Raw genomic sequence first — 20,655 nt, 5'->3', positions numbered from 1 at the left:
AAAAACAACAAAAAAAAAGATATTATTTTTTAGTGTTTTTTCCTCTTGGCCTACTGATGTTTTAAAAAAAAAAAAAAACAGCAAACAAGGCATTTGAGATATCTGAAGAAATCCATGACTTTAAAGTGTGTAGTGCTGAATAAATTGATAAATTGTTATTTTCACTGTGTACAGGGTGTGAGGCTGTGAGAGGAATGCTTGGAAAGTTCTCTAATGTGGATATAAAACACAGTAAAATACTTTTGGGAAACATTTTTAACATGGTTTGATATCTGTGCCTGGGATGAAATGATTGGACTATATCAGGGGTAGGCAACCATGTGCCACAGTGAGCCGAGAGTCTGCAGGTTTTCATCCCAACCAGAAACTCCAGCAGGTGATTTCACTGATGACCTCACCGTCAAGCAGAGAGGAGGAACTGATCAGTGAAATACGCCGGTGGAGTTTTTGGTTGGGATGAAAACCCGCAGGCTCTCGGCTCTCCACGGCACATGGTTGCCTACCCCTGGACTATACTGATCCCCAACTGGGTTCTTTGAGGTACACCGCCACCTTATGGAATCATAGAGTTACTGCAGTTTAGCTGAAAGTACAGAGAGTCTCTCCCATGGCTGATGACAGGCCATTCATAGGTTCATGAGCCAGACAGCCAAGTCAGGTACTGATGCATGTACTGAACATTTCTCAATTGTGACCTGACCGCCAAACATACATGAAATAAGGATAATATGAATAAAGCAAAGAGCTAAAACACCGACACCGCTAAAACTGAATATACTGCAAATATGTTGTATATAGCCTTACCCAGTATGTCTTGCAGATGGGGGTCTAATGATTCATTCACCGCATTGATTTTAAATTCTGTCAAGTCAACTGCATTGATCTGTTAAAAGAAATAAATTCAGTGAATTTGTCTGACTTCAGCCTGAGTCAAATACTTGTAAATACTTAGCAAATACTTATATTTCTATTTTTTTTTTTTTTTTAAAGACCTATTGTTGTGGTAATCTCATAAAATACTGTGTTTCTTGGTTAATGTTTTTATGAATAATACTGAAGTAATTCTGTTTGGTATGTTTTTGGAAGAAAAAAGGATATTCTTGCATTATTGCATGTGTTCATTTGGTGGATAAAAACTTTTGACTAAAAGTGCTGAATCAAATTGTTGAAATGAATAGTAGCTTACATGCTTGAATTTAGTTGAATTATTTTTTTTAAAAAAAAAGCTCTTAAAATGAATTGCCAGCTAGTGAATCATGAATCAAGATGAATCTCTGTTAAGTCAAAGATTCACACCTCTACTTACAGATATTAACCCAGATATTAAGATAAAGCACTGTGATTAATGAAATTAGAGCCATCAAAGGAGCTTTTTTCCACAATCTCCTCATCCACCTCAACGTTCCCGATCCCCCCGTCCCATCTCACAGCTCGTCCTTCTCAGCTCCAAGGGGGCAAGAGACCCCGGTGCCTTTGAGGCCACAGTAGCCTTTGGGCACCTTCTTCAGGTACTGCTGGTGAGAGTCTTCAGCGTAGTAAAACTGCTTGATCTCTTGGATCTCCGTGGTGATGGGACCGTAGCCTTTCTTATCCAGCTCCTATAGGGACAAAGTACAAACACTGTTCAATCTATTCAGGAAATGAGACAAGCGCTGGCATGACGGTGAATTTTAAGTTCTTCAACTCAACCATCAGTCGGTGTTTGTTCAAACCCGTAGGAAATTATTTTAAATTCTAGTAGAGATCCCAAGGTTTCTAAAGATACTAAATACTGTGTGTCCTGCTTAATTACAAGGAAATGCATATAAAATGATGCACAGGACATCTCAATATTTTCTATTTGACGTAATGGCAGGCTGAAAAACAATGGCTTCTTGGGTTTGAATATTTCACTCAGAGTACTCAAAGTGCTGCAACCAGTGGATACAGAATATGAACACTATGTGACATAATTTTATAATATGGAAAAATGATATTTGAAGCTGCTTAAGAGAAAATCTGAAGCTGCTTAAGGGGCTCTTTTTTTTTTTTTTTTAACAATAATCACAGAATGTCTCGATCAGGGACAATTTGAATGACATTTAAATGCTGATGGACATTCATTTGGGATTTTCAGGAACCAACTTTTTCAGCATTGGTGATATTTGGCAGCTTATTTGTCTCCACATATTGATCAGTAGGGCTGAGAGATAATTCACTATATTGTTAGTAGAAATATCGCGGTGACATGGTGATTTAGGGATGTTGTAACACACAATTCTGCTGTCAAAAACTGACAAAACATATTTTTATTACAGAACTCTGGCAAAATTAGTCATGAAACACGTTAGGGAATATTATTTGAAAATATGAAAGAGGTTTGCTTGACACCACACCTAACATTTCTTTGGTTCAATATACTCTTACCACTCTAACTCTTATTACTCTTATTGTTTAAAGCCCTTCCACACAGAGGGGATGGGCACAGCTTTTCCATGTAGTGCATACTACAGTGGACAGCTACTCGAAAGCTGTTTTCCTCTATATGCATGGATTATGATGCTTTAGTGTCACATCCGCAGCCACAATGGATGCTAATGTGTCATCCCATACACTGCCACCCACTGGCCAGGTGTTGTAAGAGCAATACAAATTTCTCAAAACCAAGGCGGCTGACGGATGGCCAGAGACGCCGTGTAGCTCAGAAATATCTTGTCATCTTGATATAACTGTTAAACTTTCCAAGTACTGATTTCATGTTGACAGGAAATTATGATTAATCATCTGTCTACTATACTGGAAGCCATGCACTGCTGGCTGTAATTTAACTACAGTTCATACTATTACTGTGACATTGTTGTTTTGAAATACTGTTTCTTTTTACTTTTCTGGCTATTAATTGGTTATATATGTTTGCTAGCAATTGTGACAGTGGAGCTGAGGGAGCGGGGGATGCTGAGGGATGAAATATTGCACAACACAGATGTGTATCAGCATTAAAACCCAATACATTTTCATACTTTTCATATAATACTCAGCTCAATAGCAATTAGTCTATTATTACATATTGCTTCAAATGAAATGCTCAAACGCATGCAGTCCACCAAATTGGACATGTGAATAAATGAAAAATGCTTATTAAAAAAACAAAAAAAGAAAACAAAAGAAAACAAAGCAAAAAGTTAATAATTGTATTTTAATGCCTTAAGGGGAATAAAAACACAGGGAAAAAATTCTGAGTTAAGTTGTCATAATTCAAGCATGACAGGGTTATGATTATAATTAACGAAGTAGTCCTCTCAATAAGGAAAACATTGTCGGTGTGCAATGTCTTTTCTAAGTCTGCAACTCTATCCATCCATCAGAATAATGACATACATACTGCACTACTTTCTCAGATAGCTGCAACTTGTTCAAAATGAGCAAGCCTGTTAAATGCTGTTTTTTTTTCCTGTGGTGTAGTGGATGTGAACTTTCGATACCTCTCACTAATACAGTAAAGAGTGTTTGCTCCTTGACTAGAAAGCAGGGTGATTGAGTGACAGAAGAAAGAAGCACCTTTTTTGTTTGTAGTGCTGCTTGTCTGTGTGCCTCTCTGCGGGACAAAGCATGAAAGAGTATCCGCTCTCTTTGAGAACTCCTTAAGACACTTTCACTCTTACACTTTTCTAAACACCTTGAGAGAAGGCTTCAAACGCACACACGCATGCACGCACGCACGCACACACACACACACACAGACACGCGGATGCACACACTTAAACACCTCTGGCGGATGTATCAAAGGTATACCTACTGCGCTGAGTGGTTTTCTCTATCTAATAATACAAGCGCTCGGGTCTTTCTAGATCAACACTCCCGAGAGCTGACAAAACAACATGTTCGCAGTGCAGTGGGATCATCTGTGGGCAACAAGTAGCTCGCATGTAGCTCACTGCACTACAAAGCAGCGCGTACTACTAAAGAGTTTCAAGCAACGCAAAACTAAGGCTCGATGACAGACTGATGCTCAATCTGTCTCTTCGAGTTTCTGCAACAGTCCCGTCTCTGTAGAGGATTCTGCAACATGTCCGGCCAGAGCTTTTGGACCGTTATCATCTGATCTAATTGTCTTAAAGTGTGTGTTTCTCCAATATTTACTGTTATGCTACTGACCAACTTATACTGATATGGACTAACCCAAACCCAATGTAGGGAAAGCACAGATAAGGTGCACTATCCTGGGTGCACATTATTCTGTTATTCTATTGCTGTAGCTAAGATGCATCCACAAGGAAATACACAGCTTTGGTCAAAACTGTACTGCTCTGAAATTCTGCATGTGTGAGAAAACTGAGGCAGGAAAGTGCATCCACTAATGTGGGAGGGAAATCATGTCAGTGGAGGGGATCCGTGCAGTTGTAGTGCGTCACTTTGCCCACATGGAGGCAGTGTGGTATTTGCGGTGCTGGCCCCGGCGCTTGAGGTGACGCAGCGGAGTCGGTAAATCAAAGCTCTGTGTTCCACGGAGCGGCTGAGGCAGCAGCTGACCTCTAAGTCCTCAGCGACTGATGCTACAATGCAAGGGCTCTCGCGCTCGCCGCTGGAAGGTCCCAGCGTCCAGGAGTCTGACCACGAGAGAATGTGATTCGCAACGAGGAGCATTCAACTTTGTGCGATTTGACAAAGCCACCACGGAGGGATCTGTGTTCCCTGGCTTCCTCCAACACCACTCTCTTCCACCAGCCAACACATGCATGGAGCTACGTACATCATGGCCTAATTAACCAGTCATCACCACCAAGCCACAATAGTAGCTAACCCTGCAGGGCATAGGATGCTTCATCTGAGAGGAACACAATGTCCAAGAAAAGGTCTGCTATTCAGAGCAAATGTGCACCCCCCCCCCCACACACACACACATACACATACACACACATACACCCCTGCCCCGTCACCCCCTCACCACTCCCTCGCTCCTCATCCAGCTCTCTACAGCAGTCACAACACGGCGGCCATTTTAGATCTATAAATCAGAATGCACGGCGTCACGCCACCGTGTATAACCTTATGTGGCTTCGCTCCCTCTCACTGCAGCAGGGGAGGAATGGAGGGAAGGAAAGCGGAGAAAGAGAACGAGGCGTATGGGAGGCAGAAAAAACGGAAGCGAGAGAAAATTCTAGAGAGGGGAGAGTTGAACGAAAGCGAGGCGGAAGTCCAAGTTGAGCATTTTAGTGCCGTTAATGCCCGGGTTCAAATGATGGCTGGGTGCAGCGAAGGCAAGGTGTACACGAGTGTTTGTGTTTGTGTGTGCATCTGTGTATGTGTGTGTGTGTGTGTGAGTGGACAGAGATGGAGGGTTTTGAATACTGGACACGTTAGGAGGAGCTCAGTGTGTGTGTGTGTGTGTGTGTGTGTGTGTGTGTGTGTGTGTACGCGCGCATGTCCAGGGCTGAGCTCACCCAGCCCAGTCAGCCCTTCCTTTCTTCACGCCTGTCGGAAAGACTCCCCTGTCAAAGACATGGCTGAGCGGGTGCGTCTCTCTCCCTCTCTCTTTCTCTCTCTCTCTGTTTCTGACTCTCTCTCTCTCTCTCTCGCTTGCTCGCTCTCTCCCATGTGACTACGGACCGCCGCGTCGCGCTGCCCAGCACTCCCTGCTCTCCAGCCAAGCGAGAGAGCCCCCCTTTGCCATCACCATCGCCAGAGAGACGGCCCCAGGACACAAATAGGACGTGACACCCCGAGAGAGGGTGGAGGAGGAGGAGAAAAATGTACTCTCTCCTCTTCCTTTCCCCTCTGTCTTGTCTCTCTCTCTCTCTCTCTCTTTCTGTCGTTTCCCCTTTGAAGGCCCGGGCTGCAGGGCACTCGGTGCACGAGCTAGAGACACACACACACACACACAGAGTGTGTGACACTCGATGACTCATGGTGAAGACATTTGAAGAGGGATATGACCTCAATCCAGTGATTTATGTAATCATCCCTTAGTCTGCTTGTGTTACTGGTGTATTGTTATCGCAACTCACTATCTCTCTACCTCTCCGCCCCTGTCGCTCAATTCCTTCATTGCGCTGTCTAAATCCCTCTCTTCTCAAATATACATAACACTGTTAAGAGGGCATCCACTGTTGCTTCACCAGCCACCGCCGCGCCGTGCATCTGAACCAAAACAAAACATTTCATTCCTCCCCTCCAGAACATGAGAGCTGGCTCGAAATCAAAACTGACCTCTGCATTTCGGTAAAAAAAAAAAAAAAAACGCAAACAGGCTTTTTCGGTAGCCGCTCGGTGGAATCTTCAAGAGGCTCGGTAATCGTTGGACAGCGGCTCTGGCTGGAAAACTGAGAAATTGACTGACATGATACTTATCGACTAGTCCACGACACCAAGCTTGTCCTCAATGACCTCAGGGAGGGAGACGGGCACAGAGAGAGAGAGAGAGAGAGAGAGAGAGAGGGAGGGAGATGGATAAAGAAAGACAGTGAGGGATGCGCAGAGATGGAGAGGAGAGGAGGATGGGAGATTATTAAGAGGATGAAGAAAAAATGGCGATGGTAATGAAAATAGCCGTGGCGAGGCAGTGGGAAAAAAAAACACACACACACACACACACACAATGTCAGAGAGAGAGAGAGAGAGAGAGAGAGAGAGAGAGAGAGAGAGAGAGGAGATATCCAAAGAGTAGAAACTACATTATGCTGTTTGTTCTCCTGTGAACTGTGAACAGAGTCATGGCACCACAACGTCATATATATGTAAAACATTCATGTGTCTCACTGTGTCCGTGTGTGTGTGAGTCCGTGCGTGTGTGTGTGTGTGTGTGTGTGTGCATTCATGTATGTGAGTGTGTGTGTGTGTGTGTGTGTGATCGGAAGGGGGGGGTTTTGGGATGTGCAAGCTCGTTCTCACACAGGATGAAGTGAATGGAGGATGGAGTTTTTTTTGTGCACTGCTCATCTCTCTCTCTCTCTCTCTCTCTCTCTCTCTCTCTCTCTCTCTCAGTGCAGGTCAGGCATCCATTTTAGCTAGGCTCTAATCTTCAGCAAACGCTCCTACATTTTGTGAGCGAGGAAGCCAACGCTCCCACATTTCTGAGAGGGAGAGGATGCTCGAGCTTCAGTCTCTGGGCGAGGCGAGGCGGCGGGGGCTCCTACATTTTGCGAGGCAGACAACGAGCATCTCCACGTTTGAAGAACAAAAAAAAAAAAAAACCCACTGAAGAACCCGTCCTGCGCCTCTGTGAAAGCGAGCACCTCTTCTCATCCCAGCAGCCGAGCAGACACTTCACATCTCACTGATGGAGGGTCAGCCGTCCCGTGGTATTTCCAACTTTGCCTGCACTCTCTCCGTCTCTCCTGCCGATCGCCGCTCATGAATCTCCGAGCAGCGGACCCCCAAAATGGTCTCGCTCGATTCGTTTTATTTATACACATGTTCCATCAACCATTTCCTATCAAGCGTTTTATCTTATCCAATACGTCTTGCGGGGCGAAATACCTCAGCGCTATAAATCAGTCCAACACACAGAAATATTTCAAGATTTAAAATACTTCACATCGGTGACGCCACATAAATTCAAAGGACAGACAGGCTATGAAATGTAGGCACTCTGCAAGGTTCAAGTACAGGTGCCAAATGTTTTCAGCTCAGGGCTGGCCAGTAAGTCACTATTATAATTTTGCATGTTTAATTTTGCAAGTCATATCATAATGACAAGATATTGTGATATACACTTCTCTTGTCTAAAATGATAAGGAGCAAATTGTATTTAAAACTTTTACAATTTTGAATTTTGTTTCACACCAAACATTACTATGCAGCTTCATTTGATGATTTAACCCTCCTATTATGTTTGGGGTCCATTTGACCCCAGCCAATGTTTAACGTCTCTAAATAAATGGTTAACATCTTTTTTTTTTTTTTTTTGCTTCATATTTAATGAGTGTTCCTAATGTAATGGCCACTACCAGGTAAACATGAAATTGACATGACATGTTTTCAATGTCCTGTACACACTTTTTAACACATTGGTTATAAATAACAAAAATCGTTACTTAGAAATAATATAAAGCCATTAAAACACCAAAAATTAATATTTCTTTCCAATTTTAGATCAATCAGTGAGATTTTATGGTGATTTGAATATTTTTCCATTGTCGCCTAATACGAATACTGGATGTATAAGTGGGGGTGGGGGGGATTTATGTTTTATTTAAAGGGCTATTTAGGTAATCAACAAAGAAACATAAAGTACTTGAAACATAAACTTTGATAACAATTTTAGTTATGATAATTTTGTGGAAGTTTAAACTGCAGGGGTCAAATTGACCCCAAACATAAAGGATGTGAACATAACAGGAGGGTGAACACGTGATTTTGCATGTGTGAGCCGTATCGTGACGTACATACATTTAAGATATTCCTTCTGATTATAACGGCGGTGATTTTGATCATGTTGCGCGGTTGAGGCAGGCTGCACCGCACGGGATGGGCTTTCCTAAAAAGACCCGACACGCGCGGAGATGAACGCTGGCGATTTCTGCGTCTGTGCCGGAGAGAGAAGCTTTTCGACAACAGAACCTGGACCGTCGACGCGAGGTGAACAACCAAGCCGAGCCGGTGTGTGCGTGTGTGTGTGTGTGAGTGTGTGTGTGTGTGTGTGAGCGAGAGCCCAGTGACAAAATCCTCTTTAGAGGCGCTACAAGGAGACGCTGTGCTCTGTTTTAAGAACCCTGGGGCTTCTCCCCAAGACTTGAAGCCCCAAACGATTCCCCCTTTTTCCTTCCCCGACACCCCCCCAGCCCACCCCCGCATCCCTCTTCACCTCACCACCTCCCTCCCTCCCCCCCAACTCATTAAGTTAGGATGCCTTATCAGAGGGCACACTCACCCCTCCAAGGCCCTACACGCATGTATGTGCGCGTACACACACACACACACACACACACACACACACACACAATGCTTGCACACAATATTCAGGCTGGCTTGATAAAACCCATTGTTCTATACATTCAGACACACATACACACTCGCTCTCCCTGTCTCTCTCCCTGTCTCGCTCTCTCTCTCTCTCACACACACACACACACACACACACACAGATACGCAGACCCCCCTTTTCCTCCATTTCTCCCTCTTCTCTCTCCAAACCCTGGCCCATCTCTAACCCATCCCCCGCCATGCACTCTCCTCCTAATCAACTCTTCCCATCCCTCCTCTCTTCTCACAACCCCCACCCCACCACCACCACCACCACCCCCGACACCCAACACACGCACACACACACACACACCCTGCAACCCCCCGCCCCAGCTCTGGGGAGACACATTTCAACAGAGAGGGAGGGAGAGAGAGAGAGAGAGAAAGAGAGAGAGAGAGAGAGAGGGAGAGAGAGAGAGAGATGCACTCCTCCTCTCTGCTCTGCTGCCACAGCGGCTTGGCTACAGAAGCCTTTGATGTTCTGCAAATTTCAAATTTCATTATAGAGAACCCCCTTCTCCTCTCTTCTCTCCCTCCTCCCTTCCTCTCCTCCCCCTCTCGGCTCTCGCGCTTAAACAAGCTTTTCTGCCCCCCCCCCCCACCTTCCCCCCCTTGCTGAAGTTAAGAAACTGAAAGCCCTGCAGAAGAGACTCTTCGTATGGGTTAATTATTCATTGGGCTGTGTGTGTGTGTGTATATGTGTATGCATATCTGTGTATGTGTGTGTATTTGTACGTTTCAGCATGTGTATCTGCATGTGCCTGTGCGTGCATGTGTGAGTGTGTGTGTGTGTGTGTGAGTCATTGGCTGGCAGTGGGGTGGAATCTGGATTTTGCGATGCCCGTCTTATCTCTGGTCGTCTTAGATCGCCTCCGCCCACTCTCTCTTGTCACTCTACCAAAAGCACACTCCATTCTCTCCATAGAGAGAGCGTTGGCCTTTTAGGATGAGACACACACACACACACACACAACCACACACACACACACACACACACACACACACACAGAGTAGCACAGCCAAGCCAGCCCTTTCTCTGTAGAGATGCCATTTTCAGCCAGGCGTTATTGAAACTCAGCATCAATGCGGCAAGGCAACCATTTTAGGGCAGGAAGCTGCCATTTTGGTTCAGAGTGTGTCAGCTGCTTTGATAAGATATGTGTCCCAGTGGCCCTTAGATGAAACTGAGGTGCCACTGGAGTGGTTGACAGATCGGTGGTGTCAGCAGCGTTGGTGGGGAGAGACACAGGGGGGAGGAAGAGAGGGAGAGAGGGTGAGAGAGAGAGAAGATTGTGTGAGTGCTGGGTTTCATCTGTGTTTGTTTGCAAATGTGTTTTTCGGGAAAAGCACGGAGGTGACATACCGATGTGCTCACACACAGAAAAAGGCTGCAGTGCTGCTGTGACACTGAATGTTCTCTCTCTCTCTCACACACACACACACACACACACACACACCTTACCGGTGAACAGGTATGACTGGGAAGGCTCAAATCAGCAGCCTATCCCATACTGGTTGGGGTTTTGTGTTTGCCACAGTTTGCGTCGCATAAACCTGGAGGGCTTATGGATGCAGATATAGGGGTAATCATATCAAGAGTGTGTGTGTGGGTGTGCGTGTGTGTGTGTCATTCAGTAGGGACTCCCCACATGTCACCAGAAGGGCGGGGTCACCGTCAGTTGACAGCCTGTCAGTCTCAGCTCTCTGATCTGATTGCCTCCCTCCTTTCCTCCACCCCGCCCTGCTCCCTCTTCTCCTGGTCCCAGCTGCCGCTGCTCTCTGACCTCTGACCCCAGCCCAAGGCCAAGGCCGGGAGGTCGTCGTCACGGCAACCTGACAGCCCAGTGGTCCATGACTGCTGACCCCATGAGTTATAAGTAACCATGACGATCGTATTCCCTCCTCTCCGGCCCCCCTGCCAGCTAGTCCATGAATCCCATTTAGGGGATGCTGGGTCAGATACGGCAAATGGAAGGAGAGACGGATGCATAGATGATGGATGGACTACCGGATGGATGGACAGACAGATGGATGTAAAGAGTGACACGAGGGACACATGTGCCACTGGGAGGACAGCTTTGGAAATGAGTTTTGATGACCTATCGACCCTCCTCCTCGCTTTCTCTCTGGAGAGAGGGCCGCAGAGAAAAGGGGACAGGGTGTCACTGAATGGATGAAAATGAGGGCTGAATAAGCAGAGGTGGCTCGGCTTAACTAAACAGCGTCCAACTAAAGAGGTCATCACTCCAGAGACCGGCCTCTAAGTGCTACATATTGTTATTCAAGTAAACGATGCAACAGCAAACCGCACCATATACCTGCAAGCGTCACATGGAGTGGACAAAAAAGTTAGTCGAAATTACATTCATTAAAACAGTAACGGGTTTTGCTGAATCGTAAAATTTCTCATTTGTTAATGATGCCATAAAATGACACTGCGGCACACAGTTTTAGTTTTTAATTAATTTTAATTAGCATGCAAAGGCTAGGAATAATTTCTCAACACCAATCCTAGCCCTTGCATGCTTGCAAAAAAATGAAAACTGGGTGCGCCAGTCACTGTTTGTTTTTTTTGTTTTTTTCATTGTCTTACAACACACTGGCCCCGTCCCTCTGTGAAAGTACCGAGCTGAAGCCCGGGAGCCGCTGAAGCACCCTTCTGCACGCTCATTCTATTCCCATAAAATGATTCCAGTAGGGCTGCACCCGACTCAGAGTTGGCCTTTCAATACGACACATTGACTATTTGTCCCCCGTGGCTCAGGCGGTGCGCGGTTTCTGTTTGCCTGCTCTTGCAAGCAGTGGACAGAGGTCTTCATTTTTCCTCCACCAGCTTTTGTTTGGCGCTGTATGTGAGCCTATGTCTTGATTTTGCGCACTTGCATGTGGTGTGTTCTCGTGTTGATTATGGACAGAGTGGCTTCAGTAACTGTCCTCTGCAGTTCTCCAACAGATTCATCTAATTAATTGTGCATCTACCAGTTCTAAAAGGAACCTTAATATTTTCTCCATTACCTATTGTAATATACTCCCACTGCATTTTTTAAGAGAAATGTGTCTTGTTTTTTATATTTATGTTTTATTTGTGCATTATTATATTGCAATGCCCAGTAATTATCTTGACAAAAATAAGTGACTGACGATTCGACTCATCAGCTTTCATGGGGCAGCCCTACACACCAGTAACACTAATATCTATTATTTATTCAAAAAGTTATTCAAAAAACTGCATGACTGAATGCACCTGAAAAAGGATGCGAGCCATGTTGTGTGTGTAATGTGTGTGTATAATGTGTGTATTTCCACACTATTGTTTATGAGATTAAATGCCCACAATTAGCACAATGATCAAAATGCAGCTCACTACTGGTGACTATCTAATATTAATGATGGTGTCCAACTACCGAGTTGGAAGAGTTCAGTGAAAGTAACATTACATTACCTCTTACTCAACTGTGTGTGTGTGTGTGTGTGTGTGTGTGTGCATACTGTACCTGTTCATAGACCACTTTGCTCTTCAGTGCCAGCTCCTGTTGAGCAGGGCCGGACGTGTAGATGGCTGAACGATACTGAGTACCAACGTCTTGGTGCTGCTTCATACCTGCACGTGTACACACACACACACACACACACACACACACACACACACACACACACACACACACAGCAACACAAAGAGGATACGTCCTCAGACAAAATAATCACAAGCGCAACAATCACTACAAACACAATGTCATTTGAGCATATTAAAATATTTTCACTATTATGTCGTCATCTTGCTTTTTGAATACATTAAGCCCAAATGAATTCAAAGATCACAGCTGGTTCATGGTTTCTGGTAGGGAAGCCTGCTGTGTGGGAGTATGGGCGCGTGTATGTGGGTGCGTTTGCTCCTTTCTCTTTTGTCAACCAGGCGCTACTGTCAACATTTTCATCAGCTTTACGTCAGTGTCTTTGGAGGAAGCCCAGGTCTGGTGTACCTTGGTGAAGAGGCCAAATAGCTGCCATCACCGCTACGCTTTTCAGACGCTACAATCGTGAGGAGCTCTGGCATCCCAGATCTCCTCTCTCTCTCTCTCTCTCTCTTTTTTTTTTGTATCTCTCTCTACCCCACTCAAGCTTTGTGTCTTCTCTTCTAAATGATGATCTTTATTCTTTTCACCCTCTCTCCTCCAAAATGGGTTTCTCTCTCCATCCTCGGCGCTCCGTTACAAGTTGGTGTTGAACAGCGGCATGGAGACACGTGAGTGTTGCCCTTTAGGCACCAGAGCTTGGCGGACACTCCAGACAAAGGACAAACTGACAAAAAACATTTTAGACAATAATCTTGAATTGGTTTGTACAATTTCTTTTTTTCTTCCTTTTTTTTTAATGTTACCAGGGTCTTATTTGAAGGAAAATTCCACCCTAACACACACTGACATTTGGTTTCTGGTGCTGTTTTTTTTTTTTTTTTTCGGCATGTTATTCCATTTTTCAGTCACCAAATGCATACAGAACAGCTGTGGCCACAATAGGAGAAAAAAGTGCGCTCTCCCTCTTTTATGCTGGATGTCTCCCTGTGCGTTTGTTTAACTTTGCTGCAAATCTGCGAGTCTTCAAATGAGCTCTTGCTGATTTATTTTTAGGGGTTAGCACCTGACAGCTGATATTTCTGTTTTAGACTGTTGAATTTTTTACTTATCGAATGCCATCGTAGCTGTGGTGAGAGTATATCCCTGTGATGTCACTTCATTTACTTTGGGCTGGTTAGCCGCAGAAAAACAAAAATACGGTAACAATGTAATTTAAATCACCGACATGAGGTTTTAGACAGTGTTCATGTGTTTTCGGCCAAAAAATTTCCTTGAATTCGAAGTATCTCAACAAGCAAAATACAATGCACAAGAGAGAACGTCTCCTCTTGGCAGATGATTTACTAACTTAGATGTATGAGCCATCACAACAAATGCAAAACATGAGTAATGTTGGAGGGTTTATTCCTCTCTCTGTCATTTCTCTCCTTATGTTCTTATAACCTCTTTCACAACTTCACTGATCTTCCTTCCCACTTTCCACCCGTCATTGCAAAAACTATTTTTTTTTTTTAAATTTCACTTTTTTTCCTGTCTTGTCTCATTTCGTCTTACCACCCACCAGTCAACCCGTTCTCTTTATTTTTGTCTTCCTCTGTCTCTGCTTCTATCTACATCCTCTTGTTCTCTGTGCACTTCTCTGCAGTGCTGGATGTCGGCCATCTTGCCCCCAGCACTGTTGTTCACTGACGAGGCTGATGGTGGCCCTTCCATCAAAGGCCACCGAGCCGCTCCGCCATTGGCTGGCCACCAGAGCCTTCGGTCTGATTGGCTGGCTGGCAGAGGTCTTGCTGCTCTGCTGTTCCCTGTGACCTTCCCTCCTGACCCCAGGGTTTTGACTGACCCAACCGCCACCAAACACACACACGCACACACACACACAAAGCTAATGCGTGAGCCTGTGTATATGAACATACAAGTCCATAACGCACACATCATAAAACCACTGCTATGACTTCTGTCACCTTAAAAGATCTCAAATGAATGAATTAACTGATCTTACAAGTAACTGAACTAATTGAATTAATTGAACTTATAATATCTTATGTAAAAAAAAAACAAAAAACAGGCTTTTCCACCACAACGGAGTGGTGAAAAATATGGAAGATGAGAGGGGAGACGTGAGACAGACACCCGCGGGTTGTGATAACCAGCTCCAAAACAAAGACAATTAAGATTCATCACATTTGCAGAGATCCATCCATCATTAGAGGAGGAGTTACTCCCTCATCAAAACATTAGCACCATCCAAACATCCTCCTTCCTTCTGACTATACCACCTCCAAATGCATCCCCAAAAGCGTTCGGCCCTCAAAGCTCTACAATGGCAACAAATACCACCCAAAAACTCTGGCTCTTTTCCCCGACTTGCACCCTGCCGTCTCTCTCCGTCTCTCCATTTTTAACGGCCCCCTTGGTTTTTTTTTTTTTTTTTTTTTTTTTTGCCATCCATCAAAGGCGGCAGTAATTATTAATGAGAGCCTCCCTGTTCTCTCTGCATTATGCATGAGAGCCTCGCCTCTGAAAGCAGAGGGTAATGGGGGGTGGAGAGAAGGGGAGGGGCCACGGGTCACACGCGTGCACACACACACACACTCGCACGCGCTGCCACTCAGGGTCACCGACCTACGCCCACAAAGCCAAAAATATTAATTAATTGCCCGGCAAACCCCGGCCGCCTCCTGCACCGTAATTGAAAAGCAGCACCTTCAACCTTCCACCCAAAAAATGAGCGAGATCCAAAACGGGAGGCGGTACGTAAGAATGGGTATCTTGAGTCTCTGGGGGGGGGGGGGAGCAGCTACTCTTTCCAACCGACACTCATGCACGTACACACACGCGCACTTTTTCGGCTGTTGTGTTAAAACCCGCTGAGATTTCTTGCAACTCTGTAAAATCTCTTCCAGCGTTTACTCTTGCACGCACAAACCGGCTCCCCGAGGCTTGTCCCTGCTGGCTGCTGGGGGATAAAAGCCTGCTATTTCTCTCACTTCGCACTTCACCTTCTCTCTCCTTCCCTCCTTCCCACTTCCTTCTATCGCACTCACTCACTTCTCTGCAGCTCTTTTTCTTTATCCCATCTACACCCCCTGAACAGGTCTCGCTTGTTCTTGCTTCTGCGTGTGCGTGTGCGCTCCAGTTGGGGATGGAAGGCCGTGCCACCCGTTAGCCCGTCCGGTGCATTTTTCAGTTGCAGGCAAGAAAGGGGATGAAACAGTAAGAAGGTAATCAGATTAAAAGGGATGCCGGCTGCTATGAAAAGACTGGTAAGGAGGGAGTGAAGGGGGAGGAGGAGGGCGGGGGGAGGTAGAAATTACAGGACAGAGAAGAGTGAGGCCACTGTACCGATGCATGTTGCGCTTTCAACGTGTCCCCTTTTTATCCCCGCTCCTCTCCAGAACCGGTGGCCTGACCCCGGCTTAGTCTCCCCTGGCGTCTTTACACAACGATCCTTCATCCTCTAACAACTGTAAGAGCCGAGATTAGCCTCACCTCCCCACCTCTTTATGTGCTGTCCCTCCTTCCCGTCGGCCTCCGCCAGCTCCCTCGTTTCGTCTGCATTTCACAATTAAGACAGAGTTCGTCCCGCGCTCACACGGATGCGCAACAAGAAAAAAAAACAAAAAAAAAAAAAAAACTTGCAAATGAGGTGAAAAAATAAAAACATGTAATTACAGAACCAAAAGAACAACAAACAGCGGTCGAACCAGTGCAAGCACATGCAATCAATAAATGTTTCTGCATAACTGGTGACTTTTTGCCTCCTTTTGAGTGTGCAGGAAAAAATTTTTTGATGTGAATTTTGAATTATTGCATGTGGCAGCACGTAGCAATTAAGAGTCTACGGCGCTGTGAGCACTAATGAACTTATCCTTCAGTATTTCTATTTTTATTGGTTTCCTTCACCCACCAATTTCCCTGCAATGTCAGAAGAAACACACACTATCACTCATGGCAGTACTCTGCAGACAGAGAGAGAGCGAGAAAAAAAAAAAAAAACAACAACATCCACAGGGATTGTTTGGTGTTTTTCATGAAGATGGGGTTTGACCAGCTATTGTCATTTCCACTTTTTTGTCAAACCTGATACAGTGTAGGAAAAATAGAAAACTACAATGCATGATAAAGCAGGACAACTGCAGTCTTCCCTCTATCTGTGTGTGTGTGTGTGTGTGTGTGTGTGTGTGTGTGTGTGTGTGTGTGTGTGTGTGTGTTTGTGTGTGTGTGTGTGTATGTGTGTGTGTGTGTGTGTGTGTGTGTGATAGTACTCGGGGGTTGTGCCGTGCCCTGCGGTCCCGTTACGACTGTGTGCGTGCCAGCAGAGCCCTCTCCTCCTCTCCTCTCTCAGCTGCTATTTTTGCCCTGTTCTTATGTAAGCTGCTCCTGACGCGCTAGAGACAGAGGCAGAGTACGGAGTTGGGATGGTGAGAGCATCCCCACTGGACACACACACACATGCATACGCGTGCGCGCGCATACACGCTCACACGTGCAAACACTCGCGCACGCTAAAAAGAGCGAATATGCAACACAGGCAAACATGCGAAGCAAGACGGAAAGAGGAAGATGCTCTGTTTGCTGTCAGATGCTGACACCACACATAAGGGGGTTACCCTACGCCAGCGATAGAAAAGTGAGTGTATGTGTGTGAAAGCGTGCCTGTGCATTAGTACTGTGCATATGCGTGTGTGTGTGTCTTACATGTACATGCACATCAGGTAGATCACTGAAGTTACAACAATTATGTGATAGAAAAATCCCTTTTACCTCCCTCCTAAGCTTTAATTTTATTCTAACATGATCATTTTGTGGTCACAGGAACTTTGTCAGGGCATTATGGCTCCGACCTGTGCACTCCTACTATTAATGATGTCTAAATCTATGAAGCGAGGCTTTTTCTACTATTGCACTGATTGTAAGTCCCTCTGGATAGGGGCATATCTGTTTTGCCAGAGAGAAAAAAAAAACATGCTATTACTCCGGATTCTGTTCAGGTCAGCAGCTCCTGCCAGTGATGTGATAATCTAAAGAATACTTCTATCACAAACCTCAACCACAAACAGGACTAGCACACAGCTTTTGAGACAAGGGACAATTTAAATACAATCAAATCGACAGTGTTAAATATCCATCTCGAAAGTAAACAAATATGTAAACAAATTTTATCCAATACCTGCCGCTCAACATTTCAAAAATAAATTTTGTTAGAAAACAATTTTACTAACAGTATTACATTAGTTAATCATTTTAAAGTTTGTAGCAAGGTTGCACATCTCATTTCAGAACAAAACTCTTTTAATACAGTTCGCATAATTTGGAGTGATGTCAACTCAATCTCCCAACACTCAAATGACAATTTCAGCACCTTGAAATTAGGGCTGCAAATGTTTCGAGCGTGTGTTTGTGCACGTGTGAATGTGTATGTGTGTGTGTGTTGTGTTGCAGGCATTCTAGCTCAGAGTCATTATTATTTAAAGTTATTTCATCTCGAACCAACTCCACTCAGGTTGGGCCCCATTTGCTTTAGTATAACCTATCTTTTTTTTTTTTTTTTCCACTCCCAATCCCTAATTTTTCACTCTCTCCTTCCTTTTCTGTTTCCTTTCCCCTGTATTGGTTCTATTAAGTTCTCATCTCCAAGTGTCCATCCCTCTATGTTCATTTTTCATCAACACAAACAAGTTCAAACACACATTCACGAATGCATAGAATGTAGTTGTGGCAAATACGGAAAATGGCAAAGACTTTGTCCAACAAATTCAGGCGATTTCTCCACATTGCGCACACACACAAAGACACGCAGAAACTTCTAATATCCACATAATCAAATGGACATAGAGAAATCTACCCCCACCCTGTGAACATGCGCCACGCGCCACGCAATCTCCATAAATTAGAGCTGTCAGCGTGTGTGAGGGTGTATAAGTGACACCTGGTAATGAGCGTGCCATTCTTAGCCAACCAGGGGAGAAGGAATGGGTGGGGCCGAATGGTGGGGGTGGCGGGGGTCAAAGGTCAGGGGTCAAGGTCGCCTCCTGTGGGGGTCGGCTTCAGATAGAAGAGGCGCCCCTAAATTGAAGAATGGGGTGACATAGGGGCGACATGGGGGTACCCCAAGAGGGAATTGGCGTGTGTCTCCTGCCAGCTGGGGTGAAGATATTATATAGAGGAATATTCATGCTCATTTCAGTTGTCAGAAAGTAACTGCCACCAGCGTTGACGTGACAGATAAAGACTGATGACTGATGATTTTCTGTCTATTTCAGTGATTTGACACTGTCTGAACTGGACTAAATCCATTCCACAACTTTTATTTTGATCCCTTATTTAAGAGAGTGTCTTAATACGCCGTAATCTATATATAAGTATAAGTATAATCCACCTCATCTCGCCATCATTAAATGTAATCCCCTAAGTTTTTGTATACACCTAACTGTTAAAATGAATTAAAATGGCCAGGGTGGATTATTAAAAATTATAGTTACCTGTGTAATATGCCTGTAATGTATCTCAGTTTTCCTTTACAAGTCCACCAATGGTCTATCTACAGCAGTGAGCATGCACGTACATGCACATGTTATCAACTGAGGACAGCCGTGTCGGCCATTTTAGCTGTGCATTTGTGTTTGTGTGTGTGTGTGTGTGTGTGTGTGTGTGTGTATCGGCATATGCCTGTGATGCCTGTTCACTGACGCAGCATCAGCAGCCTACGCCATAAATACTGCATGGCCTCAAAAAATAGAAGCGATGGAGGGAGCAAGGAGGGAGGAAGGAAAAAACAGAGGAGAAGAGAAGAGGAGAGGAGAAGAAGAAACAAAGAGGGGGGAAAACCTCGGTTGTTCGAGATGAAGGGTGGCGGGGAGGGGAGGGGAGGGGAGGGGGGGGAAACGGAGGAGGAAGAGATGGGAGAGCGGCGAGGGGGGGGAAGGGAGGATGAGGATGAGGAGCGGTGAGAGGAGAGAGGAGAGAGTGACTAAGAGATAAAAGAGGAGTGAGTGGATGTGAGTGTGCGTGTGTGTGATGAGCGGATGGCCTCGGGGAGCGGTCGACTCACAGCGCTGCTCTGCGGATGTGCTGATGGGCTCCGGGCCGTTTGCTCACTCGCTCGCTCCTTCTCCTTCTCACTGCAAAAAGGGGGACGGGGGGGGGGTGGGGGTGGGGGTGGGGGTGTAGGCTAGACAGAGGAGGGTGGTGGTGGGGGGGTTGAGGGGCTGGAGGTGAGAGAAAAAATGGAAACGACAGTGAAGAAAAGGATGAGAGAAAGGCTTGGACGATGGAATGAGGATGGTAGGCTGACAGAGAGGGAGGATGGAGGAGCCGAGATGAAACAGTGTCCCATTCAAAATGGAGAGAAGAGAAGAGAAGAGAAGAGAAGAGAAGGGGAGGTGGATAGGTTATGGTGTGAAGAAGGGCAAGACTGGTGATAGGACGACCATGGAACGACAAGCGCAAGGAGAGCAGATGAGAGGAAGGAGGAGAAGGGTTGGCGGGGTAAGGCAGCGTCCAGATAAGATGCTCTTATCCCCCAGACAGACTGAGAGCCCGGGGCTCCACTGGGAGCAGGGGCTACAGGGACGGGGGAGACAGAGGTGGGGGATGGCGGCTGAGAGGGGTGGGGGGGTGGGGCGGTGGGGGGGGGGCTGAGGGCCTCATCAACAAGGAAGTACCCAATGTACCAACCGGCAAGCCATCGGCGCAGCTGTGCGTACGCCGTGCATGCGTTTCTGCGCGTGTCATGTCTGCTCGCGTGCACGCAAACGGGGTGAAGTGCACGGCATGCTTGTGAATGAAAATGTGTATGAACCGGCCCCGTATTGCGGAGCGAGGCGTGTTTGCATCTGCACAGCGAGGAATCCAAACACATCAACTCATGTTTTCAACTCCCATGGCCTCATGACATGCAGATGTCACTTGTCACACCGCCGAGTGTGTGTCTGAGCTTGAGCATGTCTGTGTGTGTGTGTGTGTGTGTGTGCACATGTGTGAAGGTATGGGATTGAAGAGTTGTTGTAGCGTAGACAGAAGAAACTTATAATTTGTGCGCGTGTAGAATGGGGGGTCTTTATGCAACAGCCCAGGGAAGCCAGCAGATTGAGACTAGTGTTGCTGAATATGGAAAGAGGGCACACAGCAAAGGCTG

The 20,655-nt window shown here is 45.6% G+C and overlaps 1 protein-coding gene across 1 annotated transcript in view; it reads right to left on the bottom strand.

Annotated features, from left to right (window-relative positions):
* Nucleotides 1-918: 918 nt before the first annotated feature.
* The window catches only part of msrab (methionine sulfoxide reductase Ab), a 38,446-nt gene continuing 18,709 nt past the window's right edge, over nucleotides 919-20,655 (bottom strand). Inside the window, exons 5-6 of the mRNA XM_030044294.1 lie at nucleotides 12,435-12,541; nucleotides 919-1,598 (exon numbers count right to left, since the gene is read on the bottom strand). Coding sequence (XP_029900154.1) covers nucleotides 1,425-1,598; nucleotides 12,435-12,541 — 281 coding nt within the window. The 3' untranslated portion in view covers nucleotides 919-1,424. The remainder of the gene's footprint in view (nucleotides 1,599-12,434; nucleotides 12,542-20,655) is intronic.

Source organism: Myripristis murdjan, chromosome 22 (genome assembly GCF_902150065.1).
Source record: "Myripristis murdjan chromosome 22, fMyrMur1.1, whole genome shotgun sequence".
Lineage (NCBI taxonomy): Eukaryota > Metazoa > Chordata > Actinopteri > Holocentriformes > Holocentridae > Myripristis > Myripristis murdjan.
This window is presented reverse-complemented; position numbering and strand designations above follow the sequence as displayed.